Here is a 22,788-nt window from a genome sequence, read left to right on the forward strand (position 1 = left end):
TCCCCAGCATGGCTTGTGGCAAACTTCAAACAGGGCCTCTTGCGGTTTTCTTCCAGTTCAGCCTAAGAGTGTAATTTCTTTTAATTTGATGGAAATAAATGGGTAAAATCATGATGAAAAATGTTTTTCTACTCAACTATGTGCAACTTTGTGGTGGTTAATCAAATAAAACCTCAACAACATGCATGACAGTTTGTCGTTACTTGGAAATATGTATAAAAAAAATAAAAAGTTCAAAGCACTCTGTGAACCACGCTGAAATGCGGTGATGCTGTTTGTTAAACGAAAGAAATTGAAATCGATCAGCAGTAGATCAAACGGTTTAGAAGAAAAACCGATCATTTAAGAATCAAATCAAACCGCACGTTCTCCTCTCTTTGGTGAAAAGAAATTGTGCAGACGCAGCTCGTCTCTTTCTTCCCCTGCTCCCCTCCTCCTTTTTAGCTTTAATTTTTTTTTTTTTGGTGTTTCTCTCAACCTCCAGCCGTGCACCGACTTCCTGACACACAAAACGCTGCGCACTCCCACACTGGTGCACACCACCAACCTGCTGCATGACAGGCAGAAGCTTTCAGTTTTAGAAACTCTGCTTCTGCCAACACCGACCCGACAGAGGTGAGTCCTTCCTTGCTGTATTCTGCATTGTGGCTGTTGTCGCTCTGATAAACCCCCTAAATAATCCAGCATCCCTGCTGGCATCTTCAGGATTAGGCATTGTTTTAAATTATATTTGCAACATAAAGTTAATCTGTGTCAATGTTATTAAATTTTTATAAGTGAACTGAAATAACCACAATGTTTGGCACTTTTTATATATAAAAAAAACTTGCAACTGAGCAGCATCTTTAGATTATTATTGCATAAATGACTTGTGGGCAGTCTAGCATCCATCAAGTCGCACCCTCCTGGTTTAAATTTACTGACTGACCAAAACAAAAACGACTCTTCCGTTAATCGCAGAAATGCTTTCTAAAGAGGGTAAAACCAAATCCTCGAATATTTGCACGTTTGCTTTTTGAACATCACAAGAATCGCTTGAGCGAGCTATTTAAATCTCTTTATGACCTAGGTGAGGAGGATGTGTGAATTACTTTAACAATCGAGCATTGCACGATCAAAAAGCAGGACGGGAAACTGAGTCATGTACTAAACATAGTTTGTGAATTTAAATAACTAACAATATGGACACTTTTGAAGGCTTATATCAGTGCTAGATACCTGTTGTCCTTAAAGCAGATTAATTATGAAGATAAAATGACATTTCTGCAGCAAAGAGGCCTGAAAGTAGCGCCGAGCTGCCACCCAGGAGTAGGAAAATTATACTATATCATGCTTTGACAGAAAATTTTATTGTTCTATTAATATCTTTTTGACATTTGCACAATAAATGTCAATGTTCATATAATATAAATCTTATAACAAAAATGCATTTAATATTTTTTTTGTTATAATGTGAAATTATCATAAAACTTTGTTGTTAGAACCATAACGTTTTAAGGTAACATGGAGCTAGTTTACTTTTGCCTGGGTGGAAGTTCTGGACTTTCTACACGAAATAGAGGAGCTGAACTATAAATGAAAATATTTTGGTACATCAGAGGCCTTAAGTCAACGTAAAAGAGCGTTTTAAAAGGACTTTGGCACAGAAATACTCCAGAAAAGAGCCACATCTGAGCATTGATGCTTTACTGTCTAGGATATAAGACTCCAACAAACAGTCCAGACCAGAAACCTGAGTCACGATCGTCTGTTTTGTGACAGAATGTAGGGGGTTTGTTTTTACACTTACCATCCCAAGAAAAGTGTTCACACCTCCTAATTTCCTTATTATTACGTCCCTTTGATGCTCCTGTTATAAACATCGTCGTATTTAACTGGAATTTTATGTTATACAAAAAAGATGAGGGGATAACTTTAGAAACGGTTGTAATTCTTTTTGTTGCATAAAATCTGAAAAGTGCGGCATGCACAAACTGATTAGATTGAGTGCGTCTGTAAGCGACGGTTTTCATGTATTGTTGCAAATCTACTCTTAGATTTCAGTCTAGACTTTGACTGGACCATTCTAACACACGAGTAGGAGATCCAACCACTCCACCGTAGCTCCGTTTTTCAGGCTTATTGAAGATAATCTTTTTGATTCCAGTAAAAGTCAGCTGCATGCACAGGTTTTCTTCCAGGATTTACCTCTATCCATCTTTCAATCAACTCTAACCAGCTTCCATGTCACTCCAGAAAACTAAGCATCCCACACCATGATGCTGCCACCACCATGTTTTACATTTGGGCATTGTATGTTCAGGCTGATGCACATATGTTTTTATTTTCCTCCACACACACTGTTTGCACGTGGGTCAAGGTATCTCCGTAGTTTTCCTCTCTCTCTTCTTACCAGAGCCTTCTCAAAGTCTCAAACGCGGCTTATGTCAAACAGCAAACAGGACATCTTTTGACATTTTTAAACAATGGGTCCCATTTTGCCAATCTTCCTCAATCCAAATTCCTAAAGTCTCATCAACAGATTCTCCTACCTGAGATGGGGGTCTTTGCATAGCTATGAGCCTCTTAGCTGCTTTTCCATCTAAAGCTCTTCCTGCCCTGAGTTTTAGTTTAGATGGGTGACCATGTTTTGGTAGGTTGGTAGGCTCCTTCGTTTCAGGATGATGGCTCAGAAAGAGCTCTGTGAGATGTTCAAAGGTTCCTTCGTGATGCTGTTTGTCTCTATTGTCCTATAATAAACCTCTGAGGCCTTCACAGAACAGTTGGATTTCTACTGAGATTAAATTACCGACTGATGTGCTTGCATACTGATTAGGTGACTTCTGAAGTCAATTACTCGTGCTGCCTTTAATTTAGGCTTAATAGGGTAAAGTCGGGCAAATACAAAATGTATGACATGACTTCTATTCATAAAAATTGTGAAAAAAAAACATATATAATTTTTCTTCTGCTTCACAACAATGCAGTCCTTTTTCAGTCAAAATTCCTCAAAATACATTGAGGTTTTATTGTTGCGTAAAAAAATACATAAAAAAAAGTCAAGGGGTGTGAATAGTTCTGAATAAAACGTTGCTAAAAATATTGGATTAGCTACATTTTTGTTTAATTTTAACTGAATGACATTTAGAGAGTACATTTACACCCTATAATTTTGGAAGAAGGTCTTTCAATACCGTTTTGGCTCTAAAATAAGGAGAGTTTTTTTAGCTAAAGCTGAGCTAGCTGGAATTTACCCTGGGTTAGCATTATTGTCAGATGGTTTAATTAAATGAGACTTTGTGTCCCAATTATTTGTCCCTGAACTGGGAGAATCAATCCAATCAAAGCACAAAGTGATTGTTGGAACAACACAGGCCTGTTTTTAATGAACAATATCATATGACTCCCTTTTAGTTAGCGTGTCTTAACAGGCTGAGCTAGCTTAGCAAGGCACCAATACAAAATGTACAGAGCAATTTGACTTTAAGACTGAACAATTAAAATATATCATATGTTGATTGTGAATCACCCTCTATGAGTCTTTGTTATCTCCACATTATCAGGTTACCTCAATAAAAACAGAACCAAACCTCTTTAAATGATTTCCATTTTGTTTTTGTTATTGCTAACATGCAGCCGCTAGCGGTACGATTCGATGTCTAAAAATGAAACTGATCCGTCTCTTAATCAGTCGGTGATCTTTTCCTGAACAATAAACTCAAACATGCAGACTGAGCGATGTTGTCTCTAATAGGTTCGTTTTGTAAATTTGATTTAAGCCTATTTACTAGTATTCACATTTTATACAGTACATGTAGATCTGCATTCGCTTTAATTATTTCATGACTTTAGGCCGGTTTCCTGTTTCAGGAAGTGAATCGTCAAGCGCAGCACTTCTTCCATCAAACTTTTACCAACTTAAACAAGGTGAGGATTCTTCTTGATGACAAATCCTGCAGTAGACACGTTGTGGTTTTCAGTCTTTCTTATTTTGCCCTCAGAAGAGGTGACATGACAGTTAGCGCAGAAACATTAAGGGGAAATAAAAGCGTACATGTCACTGAACAGATCTGCGATGTTACACGCATTCAGTTTAATACCATGCATGCTCGGTAAAATACACAAACACACAGTTGAATCGCTTGTCGAGGTACAGAGGCATATTCCTATCATCCAAAAAACATGGATGTTTATTTAAAAGGACAATCTATGTGTTGTTTGAGTCAGAATATGTGCATTCATGGGTTTATACAGCCCCGTGATGGGATGGCGTCCCGTTCAGGGTTTACCTTGCCTCGGTCCATTTACTGCTGACGACACAATCCCTTAAAAATTAGGCTTGAAAGCAAACGGGAAGATAATGAAATGATTTGGTTAAAGTTTGCAGAGGTATTCAGGCACTTTGCATCTTTTAAAATAAACTTAGCAAATGCTATATGTGGTGTAAACCTGACTCTGCACATCAGTCTGGACACACTTTTTGTTCGCCAGTAAAACATGGTGGTAGCAGTATCTTGATGTGGAGTTTTTTTTTTTTTTTTTTGTATTTTAAGAAAGGAAAGCTGCTCTGGGTTAAGGGACTTTCTGGTTGACAAACCAGACCCCATGTGTGATGGAAAGAAAACACTCGTCACTCCTCCATGGAACATGGTGGTGGCAGCGTTACCCCGTAGTGATGCGCTTCATCAGCAAAGCTGAAGAAAACCTCTTAGAGACTGAATAAAACTGGAGACTGAAGCAGAGGTTCCCCTTCCAGCGGTGCGACGAGCCCAAACAGACAGACAGAGAGCTATAACAAAATGGCTTAGATTAAAGCATGCTCATGGGTTAAAATGGCTTAGTCAGAACTAATTCAGAATGTGTTGCGAAGTTTGAAGAACACTGAGGAAATGTTTTAGCCTCTAAATGTGCAAAGCTGGCAGAGACGTACACTGCAAAAACAGAACTAAAAATAAGTCAAATCTTCTTGAAACAAATGCATTTGTCCTTGATTTGTCCTCACTTTTCAGAGTTTTGAACAAAAAATGTCACTTTGTCAATTATACATCTCTGTTACATAAAATCGTAGTAAAATATATGAAAACTTGTGTGATTTGATGTGACAAAATGTAAAAAAAAAAAAAAAAAAAAAATGTTTAACAGCTCTGCATTTAAATTGTAGGTTTACCTACTGCCTCCCAAAAAGCAGTGAATCAACAAAAAAAAAAAGAAAAAGAAGAAAAAAAGAAAATGAGCTTGATTTTGTTTTCCAAATTTTGCATACTACCAGTCACATGCTTGAGTGCCTTGGGGATGCCGCTCTGGGTCATTGTGTTTATGTTGTGGTTTCAGACTCACGCTGTTGGTTAGCTCCTTCTGACAGCCCGTCTGCATCTGTGTCATGTTCAGAGCTTTAAAGCTCTGCATTCTTGTTCTGGCACCGGCATCGGTACTTCTGCTGCACCCTGCTGCTCCACAGCTCGTCTCGTTGATCGGAATCTAAACCTTCATTAGGGCAGGGTACGATTCTCTTTGTCTCTTTTCTCTCATAGTTGTTCACATAGGAGGAAATGTTTGCTTTCATGGTTTTACTCAGCCACCTGTTAACTCAAAAAAAAAAAAAAGAAGCGGATCAGCACCACAGATGCTGCGTTGACAGCATGAGTGTAATGCCAGGAAGCTTATCTGTCATTTTTATATTGCTGTTCTGGCTGTTTTATATGGCTGTTCTCCTGTTGATTTTTTATTTTTATTTTTTTTGTTCTGCTTAAATCGAACGTCTCCAAAGTCAGCAGCAACATAACAACAAAGCTCTATATGAAGGTTTTTGTCCATCTTTTTGGTTCTCAGATGGAGTTTGCTTGCAGTCATGTCGTATGTAACTGGGGCCCAGATGGAGAAGGTGAGTCTGTTCGCTAGCCTCCAAGGAAATGTTGATGTGGAAAAAACGTCCCTTAAAACTGAGGAACATTTAACCTTTGACCTCTACCGGTACAGTAACAGTAACAGTTTTGATCCCTGAATTGAACAGTTTGTTCATCTCTGCAAACGTTTAGCAGGTTTCAACTAAATGACCAGATATCGTCAACCTAACAACACAGCTTTTTCTATTTAATTCATCGTAGCTGTAAGTTATTTTATAAAAAGCAACACATGTGATGATGTGATCCTTTTTCCTCTAATCGCAGATGTTTCTGAAGTTGGACCTGACTATGAGAACAGAGCACTTCTAAAACAGCAAACAGGTAACTTTCTGACTTGAACACAACTTGAACACATTCAAAAAAACATTCTCCATGTCCAGGGCTTCTTGACACTTGTTTTTCTCCCTGAAGTGTACATTTCATATTCTCCAGAGCATTGTAGCGAAATAACAGGAAATAATATTAAAGAGGCAACCCACGTGCTGGCGTGTGTGTGGGTATGCCTGCAAAAGCAAGAGAAGACAAAGACAGCGCAGATGTACAGGTAGCAAACCAACCTGCCAGAAGTTGAGGAGGTCAAAGTCATTTAAATGCAGTCGGAAAAAGTCAGAATAAGAAATCTTTATCAAATGAGGCCAACAGGCTAAAACTGGTAGGAAATCAAGAAAGAAAAGATAAAATAGCAAAAATAATCAAGAAATAAACCAACAATGTAAGAAGCAACCATTGAGAAAAGACTATAAAGTAGAATCAGATAAATAATGACCAAAACAATATCATTATATAAGAAACAGAAAGAGTTTCAAAGTGTAAAGTGTAAGGAATAAATTAAGAAATACATTGTCAGTTGACTTCTTATGAGATGATGCAAATCTGATATATATATATATATATATATATATATATATATATATATATATATATATATACACACACACACACACACACACATAGATATGTGTGTGTGTGTGTGTGTGTGTGTGTGTGTGTGTGGGTATGTATGAGTGCATCTTCATACTGTATGTAGTAAGAATCATTTACAGACCTACATTATACAGTAACAACTAAAGAATCACTTAAACAGTAAAATAATATAACGTTTACATTGTATCGACTGAAGTCAGGAAGAGAAATAGATTTGCAATATAATAATGCAAGAAACAGAGAAAAAAGGAATTATAACAAATTTATGTTGTAAGAAGCAAAATAAAAGTAAAAATTATACTTTAATTAGGGATGCATAATAAATCGGCATTAACATCAATCGATGTTTATTTCCGTTTTGATAAACTTATTGTATGTGTTTCTATAGGCAAAGAAAAGGGGCTGGGCCATGTGACAGTGATCATGATATTGAGGTGGAGAAGCAATGACGGCATTGTGGTTGTTTACTCGCAGTGTGGAAAGAGTAGTGGATTTTATATATATATATATATATATATATATATATATATATATATATATATATATATATATATATATATATATATATATATATATATATGTGTGTATATATGTATATATATATATATATATATGTATATATATGTATATATATATATATATATATATATATATATATATATGTCAGGCTGATGAAGTCAGCCTTACTTCATCAGCCTGACATAGATAGATAGATAGATAGATAGATAGATAGATAGATAGATAGATATAATATTGATAAATATTATATCTATGAGTTAGCGCCGGATGCCGCGCAGGGTGCCGCGCCGGTGTCTGTGGTCACTCTGTAGCAACAAGACTGCTTTTTTATGAGTAATTTGAGAAATGTAAGCCATTTAGTCTATTTTCAATGCACATTTAACCCGTGACTCTTCTTGTTTTATCAGATCCACTTCCGCCACCACTACCTCCTCGTCGCTTTAGGAAACCTCGGCCCACCTCCCTTCCTAATCCACCTTTTCTCACCTCCCAGCTTTCAGTGACTCCTCTCTCCCTGCCTCCTCCAGTTCCTCCGAGACGTAAGTACCACTCGCCCCTCATTCAAGCCCTCAAAGCGTTAACTCTGTACAAGGCGTAATCATTTTATTTCACCCAATTTCTTTGGCGTCCTACAGTTGATTTGCTGGAACAAGACAACCGCTTTAAAGTCAACATCAACGTCGTCTCCCTTGGTGTTGGAAAACTGGCTGACATGAGCCAAGGTCAGGACACGCTTGCAGCTAAGCGATAACATTTAATGCCAATTTTGCAGTTTTTTCTGGGTTAGCTTTAGCGCTAAGGTGCCAATTGGTCTTAGGTTAGAGTTAGGGTCAGGGTTAGGCCAGAGAAAAGGTTTGAAAACTAGAAAAAGCTGTTCCTGCGTAACAGCAACTGAGAATGCTAATTTGCAGAATGATTGAGCAGAAGATGCAGAAAACATTGAAATCAGATTTGAAGAATTTTAAAAAAATATAAGAATTTGAAGGAATTTGAAGAATTGGAAGAAATAGAAGAATTTGAAGTATTTGAAAAAATTTGAAGGAATTTGAAAAATTTGAAGAAATTTGAAGAATTTGAAAATAGTTGAAGGAATTTGAAATATTTGAAGAAATTTGAAGAATTTGAAAAATTTGAAGAAATTTTAAAATTTTAAAATCTTCAATTTGAAGGAATTTGAAAATTTTGAAGAAATTTGAAAATTTTGAAGAAATTTGAAGAATTTGAAAATATTTGAAGGAATTTGAAAAAATTGAGGAATTTCGAAGAATTTGAAAAATTTGAAGAAATTTGAAAATTTGAAAATCTTCAAACAATTTGAAGGAATTTGAAAAATTTGAAGAATTTGAAAAAAATTTGAAGGAATTTGAAAAATTTGAAAAATTTAAAGAAATTGGAAGAATGTGAAGAATTTGAAGGAATTTGAATGATTTGAATGATTTGAAGGACTTAGAAGTTGAAGGAATTTGTATTGATTTCAATGGGAGCAACCAAAAACGCACAAAAAGTGAAATATTTTAAAAAGTATAAAAGCTAGCATAACCATGAGTTATAGCAGGCATGCTGGGAACGAGCCGAACGTTTTGACACCAAAATTGTTGAAATCGGTTGAAGTATGCGGGACTAGTTAGACGCCGACGGAATAATTATAATAAAGAAAAACAGGAAAACAATCAGTGAGAATGCTGTATAGCATTCTCACTGATTAATGGAAGTCAAGTGACGGTCCTCACTTTGTACTTTAGACAAGGATGGGTGAACACACGCACAAACAAACCAAACTTTGGTCAGCTGCTCTTTAGTTGATCCTATTTCTATTTTGCAGATGCAGGTCTGGAGAACTTCCAGAGCCCAGTGATTTGTGGGAAATGTAGTGCTGCGCTGTCATGCCTAAGTTCAGTTTGGAAGAAGGTAAATGTTTCATGCATACCATCTGGTTTTTGTCTTTTTATTTCTCTTTTTGTCGGTCAACGTGTTTCACCTCAGCAGGGTTAAAGTCATCGAAACAAATTGGGATTTTGAACAAAAAATGCGTTTTAACGCGCGCCTCTCTTTCGCAGTTGTGGGTGTGCGAGTTCTGTGGGTATGAAAACGGCGTCGACGAAAGTCTGGCCCAGGTGTGCATCGGTCAGCGCGCAGGTGTGCGAAGCGACGACCTTTACCTGCCGGGGAAGAGTGAAGACGACTACCAGAACCTGGAGGATACAATGGTTGTTTTTTGTGTGGACATTTCCGGCAGCATGACTGTCACGACAGAGGTGTGTGTGTGTGAAAGAGATTCTCAAATCGCAGCCCAACTTTACGCTGCGTTTTGCTGCAGTGGGTCAGAAGTTTATTTTCTAGGTCAGCCTCGAACACCTGCTGCTTCATCTCACAGTTGGCGTAATTAAAAACCCAAATCAACTCTATAAAAGTACTTACCATGAACACCAACCACATAAAATTAGGCGTTACAGCTTTGTATGTGATAATTACAGACTCAACCGCGCGGTGCGTGCCTCTGATGAGAAGCAGTTAAAGCACAGCGATCGATGCCACAACAAAGATTCAGCTTCCACGAAAGATACGATCGCTCAGCTTTCTGTTTCGCAGAGATATCTTCTATTAGCTTCAATCAGAACGCCCTTCCTGTCGTTTTCATTGCTCTCTGCTGACGCCTTCCTGTTGTGTTAGTTTTGTTGAATAAATCGTAACTCGCAAAGAATGAAGACTTTGTCATCTGAACGGGCATTGGAAGCATACCTGGCTAATTATTAGTTCTGTGTGTTGTGCGTTTGCAAGATGAAGGGCTTATTAACACCTCTGCACCACATTTTTTTAAAAGTAGAAAAGTAAAACTGAGTCGCAAGCAGAGCCAGCTACATATCTCTGACCCCATCAGAGAACGATAAGATCGCAATCTCATGTGCAATCATCTTTTTCAATGCTCTTTAGGTGACAACAGGCAACGGCTCTACAATGCACATATCCAGATTAGAGGTGGGACGTTCTTTATTTGTTGTTTAATGAAGTCAATGCGTGAAATAAACTCAACGTTAAATCTGTTCACTGTGGGTTAAGTGGTGCTAACCGGTTTGTTCTTGTCCCACAGGGAATCCAGGACGCTCTCCAGAGAACGCTAACGTTCACCTTGCAGCAGACGCCTCACAGGAGGGTGGCCCTCGTCACCTTTAATGATGAGGTAGTACTAACGTTCTGGTCATATCTGAGTCAAATCGTTCACATTACTGGTTTGAGTCTGCGTCCGTCTGCCCATCCCTCTGTTCATTGTACCTGGGACTACCCCAGCATCTATTAGCAATTGGGTGGGCCTAGACAACATCCAAAGGGAGCCACCCAGGGGGCGTCTTGATCGGTTGCCTGAATCACCTCAGCCGGCTCCTTTTCAATGTGGAGGAACCGCCGCTCTACACCAAATCGCCTCACCATATCTCTAAGGCTGACCTAGTACAGAAGCTCGTGTCAGCCACCCACAGCTGGGTCTTTCATCTTTGGGGTGTGATAGTTGACAGTTGTATTGAGGACGGATCAGGAAATAGAGCGCTCTACCTTTCATGTTCAACTACTTTTTTATCATAACAGACCAGATGCAACCATCTAACCTCTGAAGACGACAAACCCTCGACATGTCTCCATGTCCTACACTGCCCTGTCAATAGAAAAAAGTCATTACCACAAAAAAAGGTCACACACTCAAATATTTCGTTGGACCACCTTTAGCTTTGATTACAGTATGCATTCACTGTGGCATTGTTTCAAAAAACTTCTGCAACGTTCCAAGATTTATTTCCTCTCAGTGTTGCATTATTTTTCACCAAGCTCTTCCATTGATGATGGTAGAGTCTGACCTGACTCTAGCCATATGGATTTGGCTCCGCCTAGCTCCACTCACATCCATCTGGGACCTCTCCATAGGAATTGCCTTTATTGAAGGCTGGGCCTCATCAAAAATCCTTGCATATAATTGGTTAAGCCACTTGTCTGTCATCTTTATCGAAGTGCTATTTCAACCACTCACACCGAAGCTAACCTGTGACGCTGATTAGAGCGACACAGGAAAAAACTAAACTTTTTTTTAATGTGTTTGCGGCTCTAGTGGCACGCGTTTTATTGACAGTGAGCTGACAGGAAGAGGGGGAAGACAGGCTGCAAAGCGCCGCGGGTCGGAGTCGATCCCGGGCCGACTGCGTTGAGGACTAAAGGCCTCCTAACATGGTTCACGCTAACCGCTCCGCGGCAGTCTCACGTCACGGTCGCTTCTCCACTACGTCACATCTATGAAACTCCAGCCCTGCGTCCTGATTGGCTAGACAATAAAATTGGTTGGAAAAATCACTCACTATGGGAGAGGTCCCAGATGGATGTAAGTGGAGCTAGGCGGAGCGAAATCCATCATGCTAGTGTCAGGTTAGGTAGAGTTTCCCCGCTGTGCAAAGCGTTCTCCAGCACATACCAAAGATTCTCAGTGGCGTTAAGGTCTGGACTCTGGTGGTCAATCCATGTGTGAATATTATGTCTCATGTTCCCTGAACCACTCTTTCACAGTTCAAGCCCAATGAATCCTGGCATTGTCATCTTGGAATAAGGCCGTGCCATCAGGGGGAAAAACATCCATTGACTAACCTGGTCCTTCAGTGTATTCAGATAGTCAGCTAACCTCCTTCCTTGAACCAGACCTGACCAACTGCAGCAACCCCAGATTATAGCACTGCCCTCACAGGCTGGTACGGGAGGCACTAGGCATGATGGGAGTATCACTTCACCTGCCTCTCTTCTTACCCTGATGAGCCCATCACTCTGGAACAGGGTAAATCTGGACTCATCAGACCATGTGACCTTCTCCCATTGCTCCAGAGTCCAGTTTTTATGCTCTCTAGCAAATTGAAGCCTTTTTTCGGTTAGCCTCACTGATTAGTGGTTTTCTTGAGGCTACACAGTTCGGTTCCTTTCACTTGAGGTTCTTTCACATTGTGCATGTGGAAATGCTCTTACTTTGACTATTAAACATAGCCCAAAGTCTTTTTTTAATACATGTTGTCTTTCCATGTTGAAGTGCATCAAGACAGATGAGATTACTGGGCTACAGCCATGCTAAATTTAAAAAGAAACATCAACACTTCTGAATAGAACAGGACTAAAAAGATTGCTACACCGTACCCTGAAGGGTCGGCTTCCCGCCAGATGCCAACATTTTGGGTTGTTTAAAAAGAAACTAATAGAGGTGTTTTTCAAGCACTTCTTCTGACACCATTGTCTTACCATTTAGGTTCTTAATGTTGTGTGGTCAGGCATTTTTCCTGTTTTTTGTTTTCTTTAATATTGGATTTCTGTTGAAGGTCTCAGTCCTGCTACTGGGTCTTTTATACCATTGAACAGGACAGCTGTGTGCCTTTACTTACACCATTTCTTCATAGTCAATTCTCTCTACTCATTTCTTAGTGGGGAGATATCCATTTTTTTCTCAAAATGGTTTTGAGAAAAAACTTCTGCTTTTGGGAAATACATTTTCCATCTAATGTCATTAAGGTTGGCGTGATGCAAAACCTTTGAAAATGAAGCATTAAAAAAAATATAAAACTTTGTTTGGGTAAATGTCATGCTACCTCTCCTTCAGGTTGTTATATATGGGGATGGTACTCGCACTCCTCTCACCATCAGGGACTGGGCATTGGTTGACTACGAGCACATCTGGAAACAGGCTGTGGGTTACAACGTCCCTCACTGCATCGCTGAGACATACCAACATCTCACCCAAAGAGTCAAAGAGTAAGAAAATCCAATTAAAAAAAGCAAACAGATCAAGTTAAATATGTTACATTCTGCTTCAATAAAGCGTCTACAAAGACTTCTGACGGTCATTTGGACATTTTGCAAATTTCAATGTTCTTATATTTGTGTCGTCCAGGCTCAGAGAAAACGGAGCTACAGCTCTTGGTCCGGCAACGTTGGCGTCTGTAGCTTTGGCATCAAAATACCCCGGCTCCAAGGTGAGTGATGAGAAACCACAACAACATCAATATTTCCCAAAACCGAGAGTTTCTTGATGCATTTATTCCTCTCATCAACAGTCAGACAAACATAAACTGATAACTCTACTGGTTGGGGGCCACAGGCCAGCAGGGGGCACACAGGAACTCTTGATTTTTTACAGCAGGACATACATAGGTTAGATCTGTAAAAAACGTGTACTTTACTTTTATTTTAAATTTCCAGCTTCTAAATTTCTGAATTTGTGAACCAAAGATCCTTTGGTTCAGTGAATAGTGGAGAGTAATTACCTTTTCCAAAAAATTTCAACAAAAAGATGCATAAAGTATTCTGTACCAGCAGCTCTACACACTTTTAACATCTGAGAACATAAAAAAAACATGAAAATAATAAAAAAAATGGGGACATACGATTCTGTGGTAAGGGCTGAACATGTTAGAGCTAGCTTACGACCTATTTGTTTGTTTCAGGTGTGTTATAGCAGAAAAAACGTCTAAAAATTGGCATCTAAGTTATAGAATATGAGAGTAATGACAATAAAGCAATTTAAATGAATGTTAAGTGTTATAATGACTGCAAGACTTAAATAGGCTGCTTGCAAATAAATGGGAGAAAGGACTAACCCTAACTTTATCATTTTTTATTAATGTAGTTAGGTAAGAACACAGTATTCTGACACCTGTTCCAATCAAGTTAGGATTTTGTTCACAGGTTGTAAAATATAAAATAGAGATCTGTGGTTTGCATTTTATGAGTCTAGCTCTCTTCAGGAAAATTGCCTTTTGTGCCATGAAAGATCAGAAACCACCAAGAATCAAATGTTTCATGAAAAATAAAGGTTCTCGTAAAGCTTTATCTGAGAAGGTGTACGACTAATTCAGCCGACGAGTTGTTGTTTTGCAGCCCTGACCGGTTGTGTGATGACGGCCAAAGGCAACTTTATGAGACGTTGTGTCAACGTGTTGCAGGTCATCTTGTGCACCGACGGCAGAGCCAACATCGGCCTCGGTGACATGGAACAAGCTCAGTCCTCATCCGCAGATAACTCCTATTTCTATAGAGAGCTGGCTCTGCAAGCAGTACAGAAAGGGTGAGGAAACACACACACACACACACACACACACACACACACACACACACACACACACACACACAAACCTTCATCATGAACTCCATGTTTGAATGTTTTTGTTGCATTCTTAATGATCTAGATTTTTTTTGTCCTATTTCAGAGTCATAATCTCGGTGATGTCCTTTAAAGGGACAGATTGCCGCTTGGCCGACATTGGGAGACTGGCTGACGTGACCGGAGGAAGGGTGAGACAAGATAGATAGACACCAGACAAGATTAAATAGATTTAAAAGGTTATTTTTAACCTTGCCTGCAGGATGAATTCTTGCGGTGTTCACAAACACACGAGGATCCATCTTGTACCGCGCCGGCTTCAACCGTTTGTGTAAGAACTAAAAACGGTTCGGGCCAATCACGATGCAGTGTTGTTGGTTTAAGGCGGGACATACCGCTGTGACGAAAGCAAGAGCGGTTGAGCCCACAGCCGAACCAACACAAACATGGCAGAACAGGACGATGCACGATTAGCTGCTGCTATCACATCTGATTTGTCAGAATCCATGATTTCATCTTTGAGAGAAGAACAGCAAGAAGAGCCTTGACTAGCTTACCTTCTGTTGAATTCTCCTAACGACTCTTAATTTGATACCGTGATTGGCTAAAAGCAACCTTTGGTAGGCAGGCACTAGGTGTCACTTTGCCCAATCAGCTCAGAGAGTTCTGCTGAAATCTCCTTTCCCCAAATGGATATAAATGGAGCGGTCCCAGATGTGTAGAAGAAGAGTGCTACACATTATCAGTCTGGCCAGGTTAGGTTATTTCGGCACAAAGGCACAGATCTCAAGTTTTAAATCTTCACAGAAGAATAAAACACTTTGGCCTCTGCTTTCATCTTAGATTACTGGAAGCTGGTCACAAGCAGTGGTTAGGCAGCTGACGTAACCAACAAGATGGTAGTTTCGCAAATGTCTGCCAGATTACCTGAAACTGCTGATTGTAGTTTAGTTTCATTAACAATAATGATATATCTGAATATATTATTGTTTTAACCTGTTTTCAGCCGCTGCTTTAAAATGTTTCTACAGCTATACAGCAGCAAAATATTGATGGAGCTAAAAATGTTACCCTTATTGCAGCCCAAGGACAATATAAAAGTAAAAAAAAAGATATTTCACCATAAATTGAATACAAATTAGTTAATTTATAATTTAACAAATTGCTACACAAAGATCTATTTTTCTATTTCAAAATCGTTGCAAATTTGTAATCACATTTTACAATATCTAAGTCATAACATAGCTGCACCCTTATTTTGAAGAGATTGTGAGTTTTTTTTTTTTTAAATTCCAGATTCAAATTTCTTCTGGCAGCACTTTTACTTACTGAACAGAGCTATATAAATAAACCTGCCTTGCCATGTTTACTCCCAAATAATAAAAAAAAACAAACACCTTATCCTTTTACCTACTTTCAAAAAAGGACTTCTTCACTTGTTCAAATTAAGCAGGACTTTTAGAGCTGCTGGATGTAGAGTACTAACGTAAAATGAGCTTGAGTTACATAATAAAAGGAGACTCAGAAAATGCTCAGTGGCTCTTTGCTGCGATTATCTTTGAGCTAAAGTCTGCAGACACTCTTTTCATCTGACAGAAACAATAATGATATTTAGCTTCAAACAAACAGGCGTAATGGAAAACGTAAAGGTCGTCATAAAAAGCTCTCAATAAAAAAAAACTCAATCAAAAAACTCTCAATCAATGCCTTAACGGCATACAGACGATAACATTACTGGTTATGTGTCAACTCTGCTTCTGTAGAAGATCCTAAAGGTCAAACTTTGACAGAAAAATTCAGAGTTTGAGTGTTGGCCCCGCTATACTCTGGAATCCTGGTGAAAATGGACAAAATGCCAACATTTTGAAATATAAACTGTACATGTGGAGACTAAACTACTGAGACAAAAGTGGTTAAAATCAAATTATTTCAGTGTCAAAACCAAGAGTCTGTGACATCATCACACATGTAGCTTAAAGCTTTGTCTTAAGATCTCCAAAAACCATTAAACTGAAATTGCCATCGTGGTAAACTGGGGTAAAAAAAGCAATGATTACAGCTATAGGGATAAAAATAGTCACCATGAAAATAATAAAAAATAATATTGATGATGATAATAATAATAATAATAGTAAGATAATATTATATGTGGTGCAATTAATAGAAAATACATTTATAAGCTTTGTATTTTTCTGTTGTCCACAGGTGAACATCGTCAGCATCGGTACGGTGGCCACAGAGATCCAGTCCATCTCTGAAGACAACGTCTTAGCAACAAGTGTCACTGCCACCCTGCTTGCCCCTGACGGAGTGTAAGTATAGACAGAAATAAAAAAAAAATACACCAATCTTCAGTAGTATCATGATGACTCATGCATTTTCTTTATACGGTCAGCAGCAGGGCCGGCCCAAGGTTGTGCGGGGCCTAGAGCAGAATCAGATTTTTGGGCCCCTTAAACAGCGCTTCAACATAGATTTGGTGGCATCTGGGTCAGTTTATTTGGCTAAGATAAAAATCAACCAGGAATAATTGGTTATTAACTGCTGATATGTATTTGTGACAGAACCGAGCTGCCGCAAAGAAAAGATTAACCTCATAGCATCAGCTACGGTAACACGACCATCAAACAATGAGGATTACACTTTTACAAAATAAACACGCCAAAAACTGAACAAATAATATTTAAATGCATCTCTGCTGAAACGTCAACTCAGATTTAGTAACATTCTCATTCCCAATATAAATAAATATATTTCAGATCTACATCGTTGGTTTGAATTCAAGCATTTATGGGAGGCCCCGACTGGTGTGGGGACTCAAAGCAGCGGCTAATAAAATCATGTTAAAACAGGAACTGGACCAAAAAAGGTGTCGGCGTGTGATAGATCATTATTTTTGTCTTTGTTGATAAACGGGTCTCAAAGCAGAAGAAGAGGAGACACCAGGCTGTATTTTAGGATGAAGGATGTACAACTTTACATCCTGCTGTTCATCTGGATGCTCACTCCATCATCCTAAACATTTCTGCTACTATAGGCTCTGAGAAATTGTGTTTTCCTAACTATGTGAAGCATTTTGGTAGTCTAATGTCACAATGTGAAACATCCATTTGGCTCCAGAACCCTCTGGTTAAATGCACAGCTGAATATCTGCGGACTATGCAGGGTAAATACATCCAGTCAAGGAGGGGAAATGTTACAGCTGCAGTGCTTTGCTATAACTTCTTTATATATTGTGACAACTAAACACTTCATTTTGTTCAATTTGGATTTTATGTGGCAGACCAACACAAATTAGTGCAGTTCAGTAAAAGAACGTGTGGTTTTAAAACTCTTCATCAAATAAAATCTGAGAACTGAGTATTTCTATTTATTCCCTCAACCTCATTCCTTAAAGACCAATTATCAGGCCTAAGTAGAGATGTTCAACTAGAATTTGGGTTTTTATGTTAATTATTGGTCTTCATGAAGCTGTTTGTTCACCAATAATCTCTGAGAAACCTTTAAGGGCTTTAAAGAACCGCTGGTTTCCTGCAGGATGTCTTGTGAGGGCGATTCGTGGCACTGGGTTTCAGAGTAAAAGCGGCAATATTTCATGTTTCCCTGTTGCCTTCAGACTGTTGAACTGCTGAAGCCACAAAAAAGGGACTCTGTACCACATTCTTATACTTGCACATTGCACATTTGCACATTTGCATAATTGCACATTTACACATTTGCACATATGCCATCAGACTGTTGAACAGCCACAAAATGTCCTCTGTACATTATTCGTATATTTGCACATTCCATCATTGCATCCTTATCTAGCACTACAAATGCTGCCGAACTCTCAATTACCACTGTTGTTCTTCTCCTGCACTGTTTACATTGTTTACATTTCAATTGTTTACTGGGAAATCACTGCTGCACTTAAATACACTGCTATTTACTGTAACTTTTCAAGCTGTATGCAAAACGAAAATGACAAAATACAAAATAAAGTTGTCTAAGTCTAAGTCTATGTTGGTCTATCATGGAAAATCCTTATCAAAATACATTTCTCTCTGTGGGAATATTATAAAATGTCTGCATATGCATAGAAAGTACCACTTCAGTGTTAAAGGCCCCTTTACTGTTCTTGACAAACAGTAAAGAAAAGCATCCTGCCTCTATGAGATTCTAATCTGGTTGTTAGCAAAGATACAGGGTAGGTAGTCGGAGTGTTACGATGATTGGTATCCACCAAATATGCACAAAAACAGTTTATAAACACTCTCAACTAAAAATATATCCTATATTTCTCTCTCTCTATGCAGATATTTCCCCTATGAGGATGAGCACAATCACAAACTGGTGAGGGAGATTGGAAACGTGACGAAGGGACTGGAGATCACCTTCGAGTTCGCCGTGAAACCAGATTATGTGGAATGTGAGTTTGTACTGCGCCGCAGAGGACATATTCTGTTATTAGGCATACATAACTTTTTATTTATAAAAAAACATGCTCCAAGTCTAATGCTGAGAGATGTGGTTTGGCTACAAGTTTGTTTCCAGAGGAACACGCTTCCGTTCCAGCTGCAGCTCAGCTTCAAGACCAGAGACCAGCAGAAAGTCACGCGCATCATCACCGAGCAGCGGCCGGTCACCATCGGCAGGTAGAGACACGCCTCTTTCCGCTGGTTCCCAGCAGACAACCTCAGAGACCTTTATGTCGGCTTGTCCGTGTCGTCTACAGTCAGATCCTGCTGGGGAGGCTCAACATGGCGGTGCTGGGCGTCTACTGGGCTCAGCTCTGCGCCGGCTTAACCGTGGAGGGCCGGGTGAAGGAAGCACGGAGGCAGCTAGCAGCGCAGCAAGACCTGCTGAGGCACATCAGGTACTGAACACTCTGGGAATCCTGAGGACTCAACGCTCTCTGAACTTACCAGGAGGGAAACACATAATTTAACCCAAGGCAAACCCAGGCCAGACGGGATATGTTGCCCCTCAAGGGTAAACTGGGTCTCCCCCAAGATACCCGAACCACTTCATGTGACTCTTTTCATGGCAGCTGCTCTACGTCCAGCTCCCTCCTAATAAAGTTCACAGGTTTAATTAATTCTTTGAATCACATTTAGTTTGACTCCTGCCCTGAGGGAAGTTTCACGGAGGAGAGCCTACCAGGAGCCGAAGCTTCAAAACAGCATCAAAACCTAATCATGTTAAAAATGTCGATTCAACAGAGGAGACTAGGGCTGGAGGATAATTCAATAACAATTGAACAATTTTTTTTACTGTTTCCTGTGTTTAATGTTGGATAATTTACTAAAAATAAAGTGAAAGAAAGAAAGAAAGATAGAAAAAAAGGGTAAATAAAAAGTTCAATAGGATAACAGTTTTCCTTCCTCTTGCGTTCTAGACATGATTTATTTATTTATAAATGTACCATCGTTACGTCCTCCCAACCAATCACAACGTGGACCCAGGAACCAAGCTCCGCCCCCTTCAAAGAGTTCAGAGAGCACTCGTTCTTTTTTCTTTTTTAAAAACCTGCAGCTTTGGTAAAAAGTTGGTAGAATAAAGGGCTGAGTTTTAATTCAGTGTTTGTGTGTTCTTTATCTAAGAATAGGTTGCTAAGCAACAGCATTAAATGGTCAGGGCTGCACTTAAAATATAAGTTTTGAATTGGTTGATAGTTATCGATATAGACCCATATGATTTCTATTTTATCAATATGCTTTTTTTCTATATCGTCCAGCGCTAGAGGGGACTATATAGAATATGTTGTTTTTCTTTTCTCCTGATTAGCACCTCTGAACAATTAGATTATTTTTGATCCCTTGTAACCTTTCTGCAAATGTCAGGAAATCCCCACCAGGCGAACTAGAAGTCAGGTGAACCAGACTCTTACTGGGTGTCATATAACACAGAGATTGGCTGTTTTCTCCTTAACATAAACTCAGCAGGGGCCGCGCAGAACTGGGGTCGTTCTGCATGGAGTTTGTTCTCCCTGTGTATGCGTGGGTTCTCTCTGGGTACTCTGGCTTCCTCCCACAGTCCAAAAAGCTTGACTGTAGGTCAAATGGTCTCAGTAGTAATATTCAAACCTCTGCATCGAAGGGAGAACAGGCGGTCTGAGAGAGAGAAGACTGAAGGAACCCAGGTTCATCTTTCTAAAACCTAATCTAACTCGTCGCCCCAGGAGGTTTTACAGGACTTCACACCTTCTGTGTTGTGACCCAAACGACTCATGGTATCGTTACGGACATGTTTGGACCACCAGGCAACGGCAACCCACTACTGAACGATTATTCTGACCACAACTGAGAAGCTTTTTTATTTTAACCATGTTCAGAACCAAAGGAAGCTGTTGGATAAAGGTGAAAATCTTCAAGATAAAAGAGAAGAGGAAGTAAAAAAAAGCACTTAGGATCCTACAAGGATGCTCAGAGACTTGTGTGGCGATATTTAAATTCTCATCTCAACATAGAAAAAAAGTCAGAGTTATTTCTTGCCCTTATTTAAATAAGGACTGAAGTTCGTTGGTAAGAGTTTAATGTTCTTTTAACTGGTTGGATTTAAATGTGTCTGATTGTTTTCTGTCTCCATCTGTAACGCAGTAAACTGAGGCCAATCCAGAAGGAAGAGAGTATCTATGGCAACTGGATGGAGACCATGACCACAATCTGTGGCGACATTACTACAGAGTCTCAGGTGTGCACTGAATTTATTTAAGAATCCAAAAAAAAAAAAAATAAATAAAGTTTGTACCCAATAAACGGTTGTAATTGTCAGGAGCTTTTCTCTTCAGCTGCAGACTTATAAATACTATTTATTTATTATTCATAACTGTTTAATAGAGGAGGTTGCATCTGGGTGTTAGGTGGTGCACCTGAACTCAGCTGCACCACCTAGTGGTCAGAAACAGCAAGTGCTGCTGCTCATAACTTGTTGCATAAAAAAGTTACGAGCAATTTTTTATCGTTTTTGTTTTAAGTATTTTAGGACAAAATTTTTGTTTTTCTCATTAGGTTGTACGCAATTTGCTGACAACTTGATTCCAGCATTACTTCTTTAACATAAAGGTGAAGCCAACAGACTGTTAGTTTAAGTCAAACTAAGAAAATAAAGCTGAAATCTGGGGTGAAAACATGCTATATACTGAACAGATGTTAAATCTGACCAATCACTATATTAAATGCTTTGTAATTTAAGTTTTTAGTACTTTCTAATGAGTAGACAGGACTTTACTGCACAGTGGCGCCTGAGAACAAGTGGATTAAAACATTAGAAAATCTTAATTTTGTGCTATTTTACAATGGTACATTTTTATGACCTTAGTTCACACATAAAATCTCATAAATGCACATTTCTTCCCGTGTCTTGGTGCAGGTTCTGTCTGATGAAGCAGCCGAGGTGGTGTACCAGATGAAGAGAGCCAGCAGCATCAGCAGCAAATCCACTGCAGGCAGGCAGAAAAAGACTTTTGTGAGAAAAAAGCCCATGGAAGCAATGTAGAAAAATAGGAATGATGATACTGTGTTTAGCAGGCGATTATGAACGATTTAGTTTTGTTTATCGACCATGTCACCTGTTCCAAAATGCAAAAGCGGCTATTTTAACGCACAGAAAAGACTCTTCTGGTTATTCTGTTTCATATTTTCATACTGAAGTGGGTGAATTAGATTTGTAGACGACATATTTGGGTTAAACACACCAACCCAAAAGTGGATCATGTTCTGTGAATAGGTTGCAGTTGAGCCATCAAACCAAGGTGTTATATTTCTGTTTTATAGGAAGCTCGTTTACCAATACACTTCTCAATGTTTCATCTCAAATAAAGATGTTTTATTGTAAAAAGAAACTGCATTTCTTCTTTAATTTCTCCGACATTCCTTCATTTTTCCCCCTATTTGTACTAACCATAGGACCACAGAATTTAAGGCCCTGCCTCAACTATTCTTACAAAACAGAGAGTTTCTGGTGAGTTAGCCTCTCCTGCCTGATTTAGTGAGAAGAGGATATTTTTTAAAGACAGTTTCCAAAGTGCAGTTTCGTAAAAACGAAGCTCTTAGTGTGTTCGTGTGGACCGTATGAAGAACGAATAGTGCGCTCTCTTCACACACCCACTCAGAAACCACAGAAGCAACGCATGTTTTAAAGAGTTATTTTCTGTCGTAGCTGTTCCACATCTACCCACTTTGTCCGCGCTCTGTTTCCACTGAACTTCAGTCTTCATGCTGATGAAGGGTAAACGGTAAACGTCAATTTTAACCAGAACGGTTTCTTCCACTGTCAAAGTGCATTAGATCTTTTTTTTTAATCAGTGTTTCTGCAAGGTCTTAAAAACCTTAAATTGAATCCTCTCAATTTTAGACTTTAAAAAGCTTA

At 39.1% G+C, this 22,788-nt stretch overlaps 1 protein-coding gene across 5 annotated transcripts; it reads left to right on the top strand.

The window, feature by feature from the left end:
• Positions 1-428: 428 nt before the first annotated feature.
• On the top strand, positions 429-22,221 carry si:dkey-9k7.3 (circularly permutated Ras protein 1). Of its 5 annotated transcripts, none has more exons than XM_021323592.2 (20): positions 429-615; positions 3,850-3,906; positions 5,809-5,860; positions 6,147-6,203; positions 7,733-7,864; positions 7,961-8,047; positions 9,148-9,233; positions 9,383-9,580; positions 10,257-10,301; positions 10,414-10,503; positions 12,937-13,088; positions 13,228-13,309; positions 14,279-14,400; positions 14,543-14,627; positions 16,642-16,748; positions 18,735-18,847; positions 18,962-19,073; positions 19,154-19,294; positions 21,018-21,111; positions 21,790-22,221. In XM_021323592.2, the coding sequence occupies exons 3-20, from the start codon at positions 5,809-5,811 to the stop codon at positions 21,913-21,915; spliced, it is 1,881 nt and encodes a 626-aa protein (XP_021179267.2). In that variant the 5' UTR covers positions 429-615; positions 3,850-3,906; the 3' UTR covers positions 21,916-22,221. The 5 variants fall into 5 exon arrangements, with proteins under 5 accessions (XP_021179267.2, XP_036002566.1, XP_012732057.2 ...); XM_012876603.3 differs by lacking the exon at positions 429-615 and adding an exon at positions 5,311-5,478 and having other exon boundaries at positions 3,657-3,906; XM_036146673.1 differs by lacking the exon at positions 3,850-3,906.
• The last annotated feature ends 567 nt before the right edge of the window (positions 22,222-22,788 follow it).

This window comes from Fundulus heteroclitus, chromosome 14 (assembly GCF_011125445.2).
Source record: "Fundulus heteroclitus isolate FHET01 chromosome 14, MU-UCD_Fhet_4.1, whole genome shotgun sequence".
Taxonomy (NCBI): Eukaryota; Metazoa; Chordata; class Actinopteri; order Cyprinodontiformes; family Fundulidae; genus Fundulus; species Fundulus heteroclitus.

Coding starts and splice junctions, on each gene's coding strand:
- si:dkey-9k7.3 (XM_021323591.2), top strand. CDS start 5,776: ATGAAGGTTTTTGTCCATCTTTTTGGTTCTCAGATGGAGTTTGCTTGC. Junction 9,581..10,256: donor GCATGACTGTCACGACAGAG/GTGTGTGTGTGT, acceptor AATGCTCTTTAG/GTGACAACAGGCAACGGCTC. Junction 10,302..10,413: donor TGCACATATCCAGATTAGAG/GTGGGACGTTCT, acceptor CTTGTCCCACAG/GGAATCCAGGACGCTCTCCA.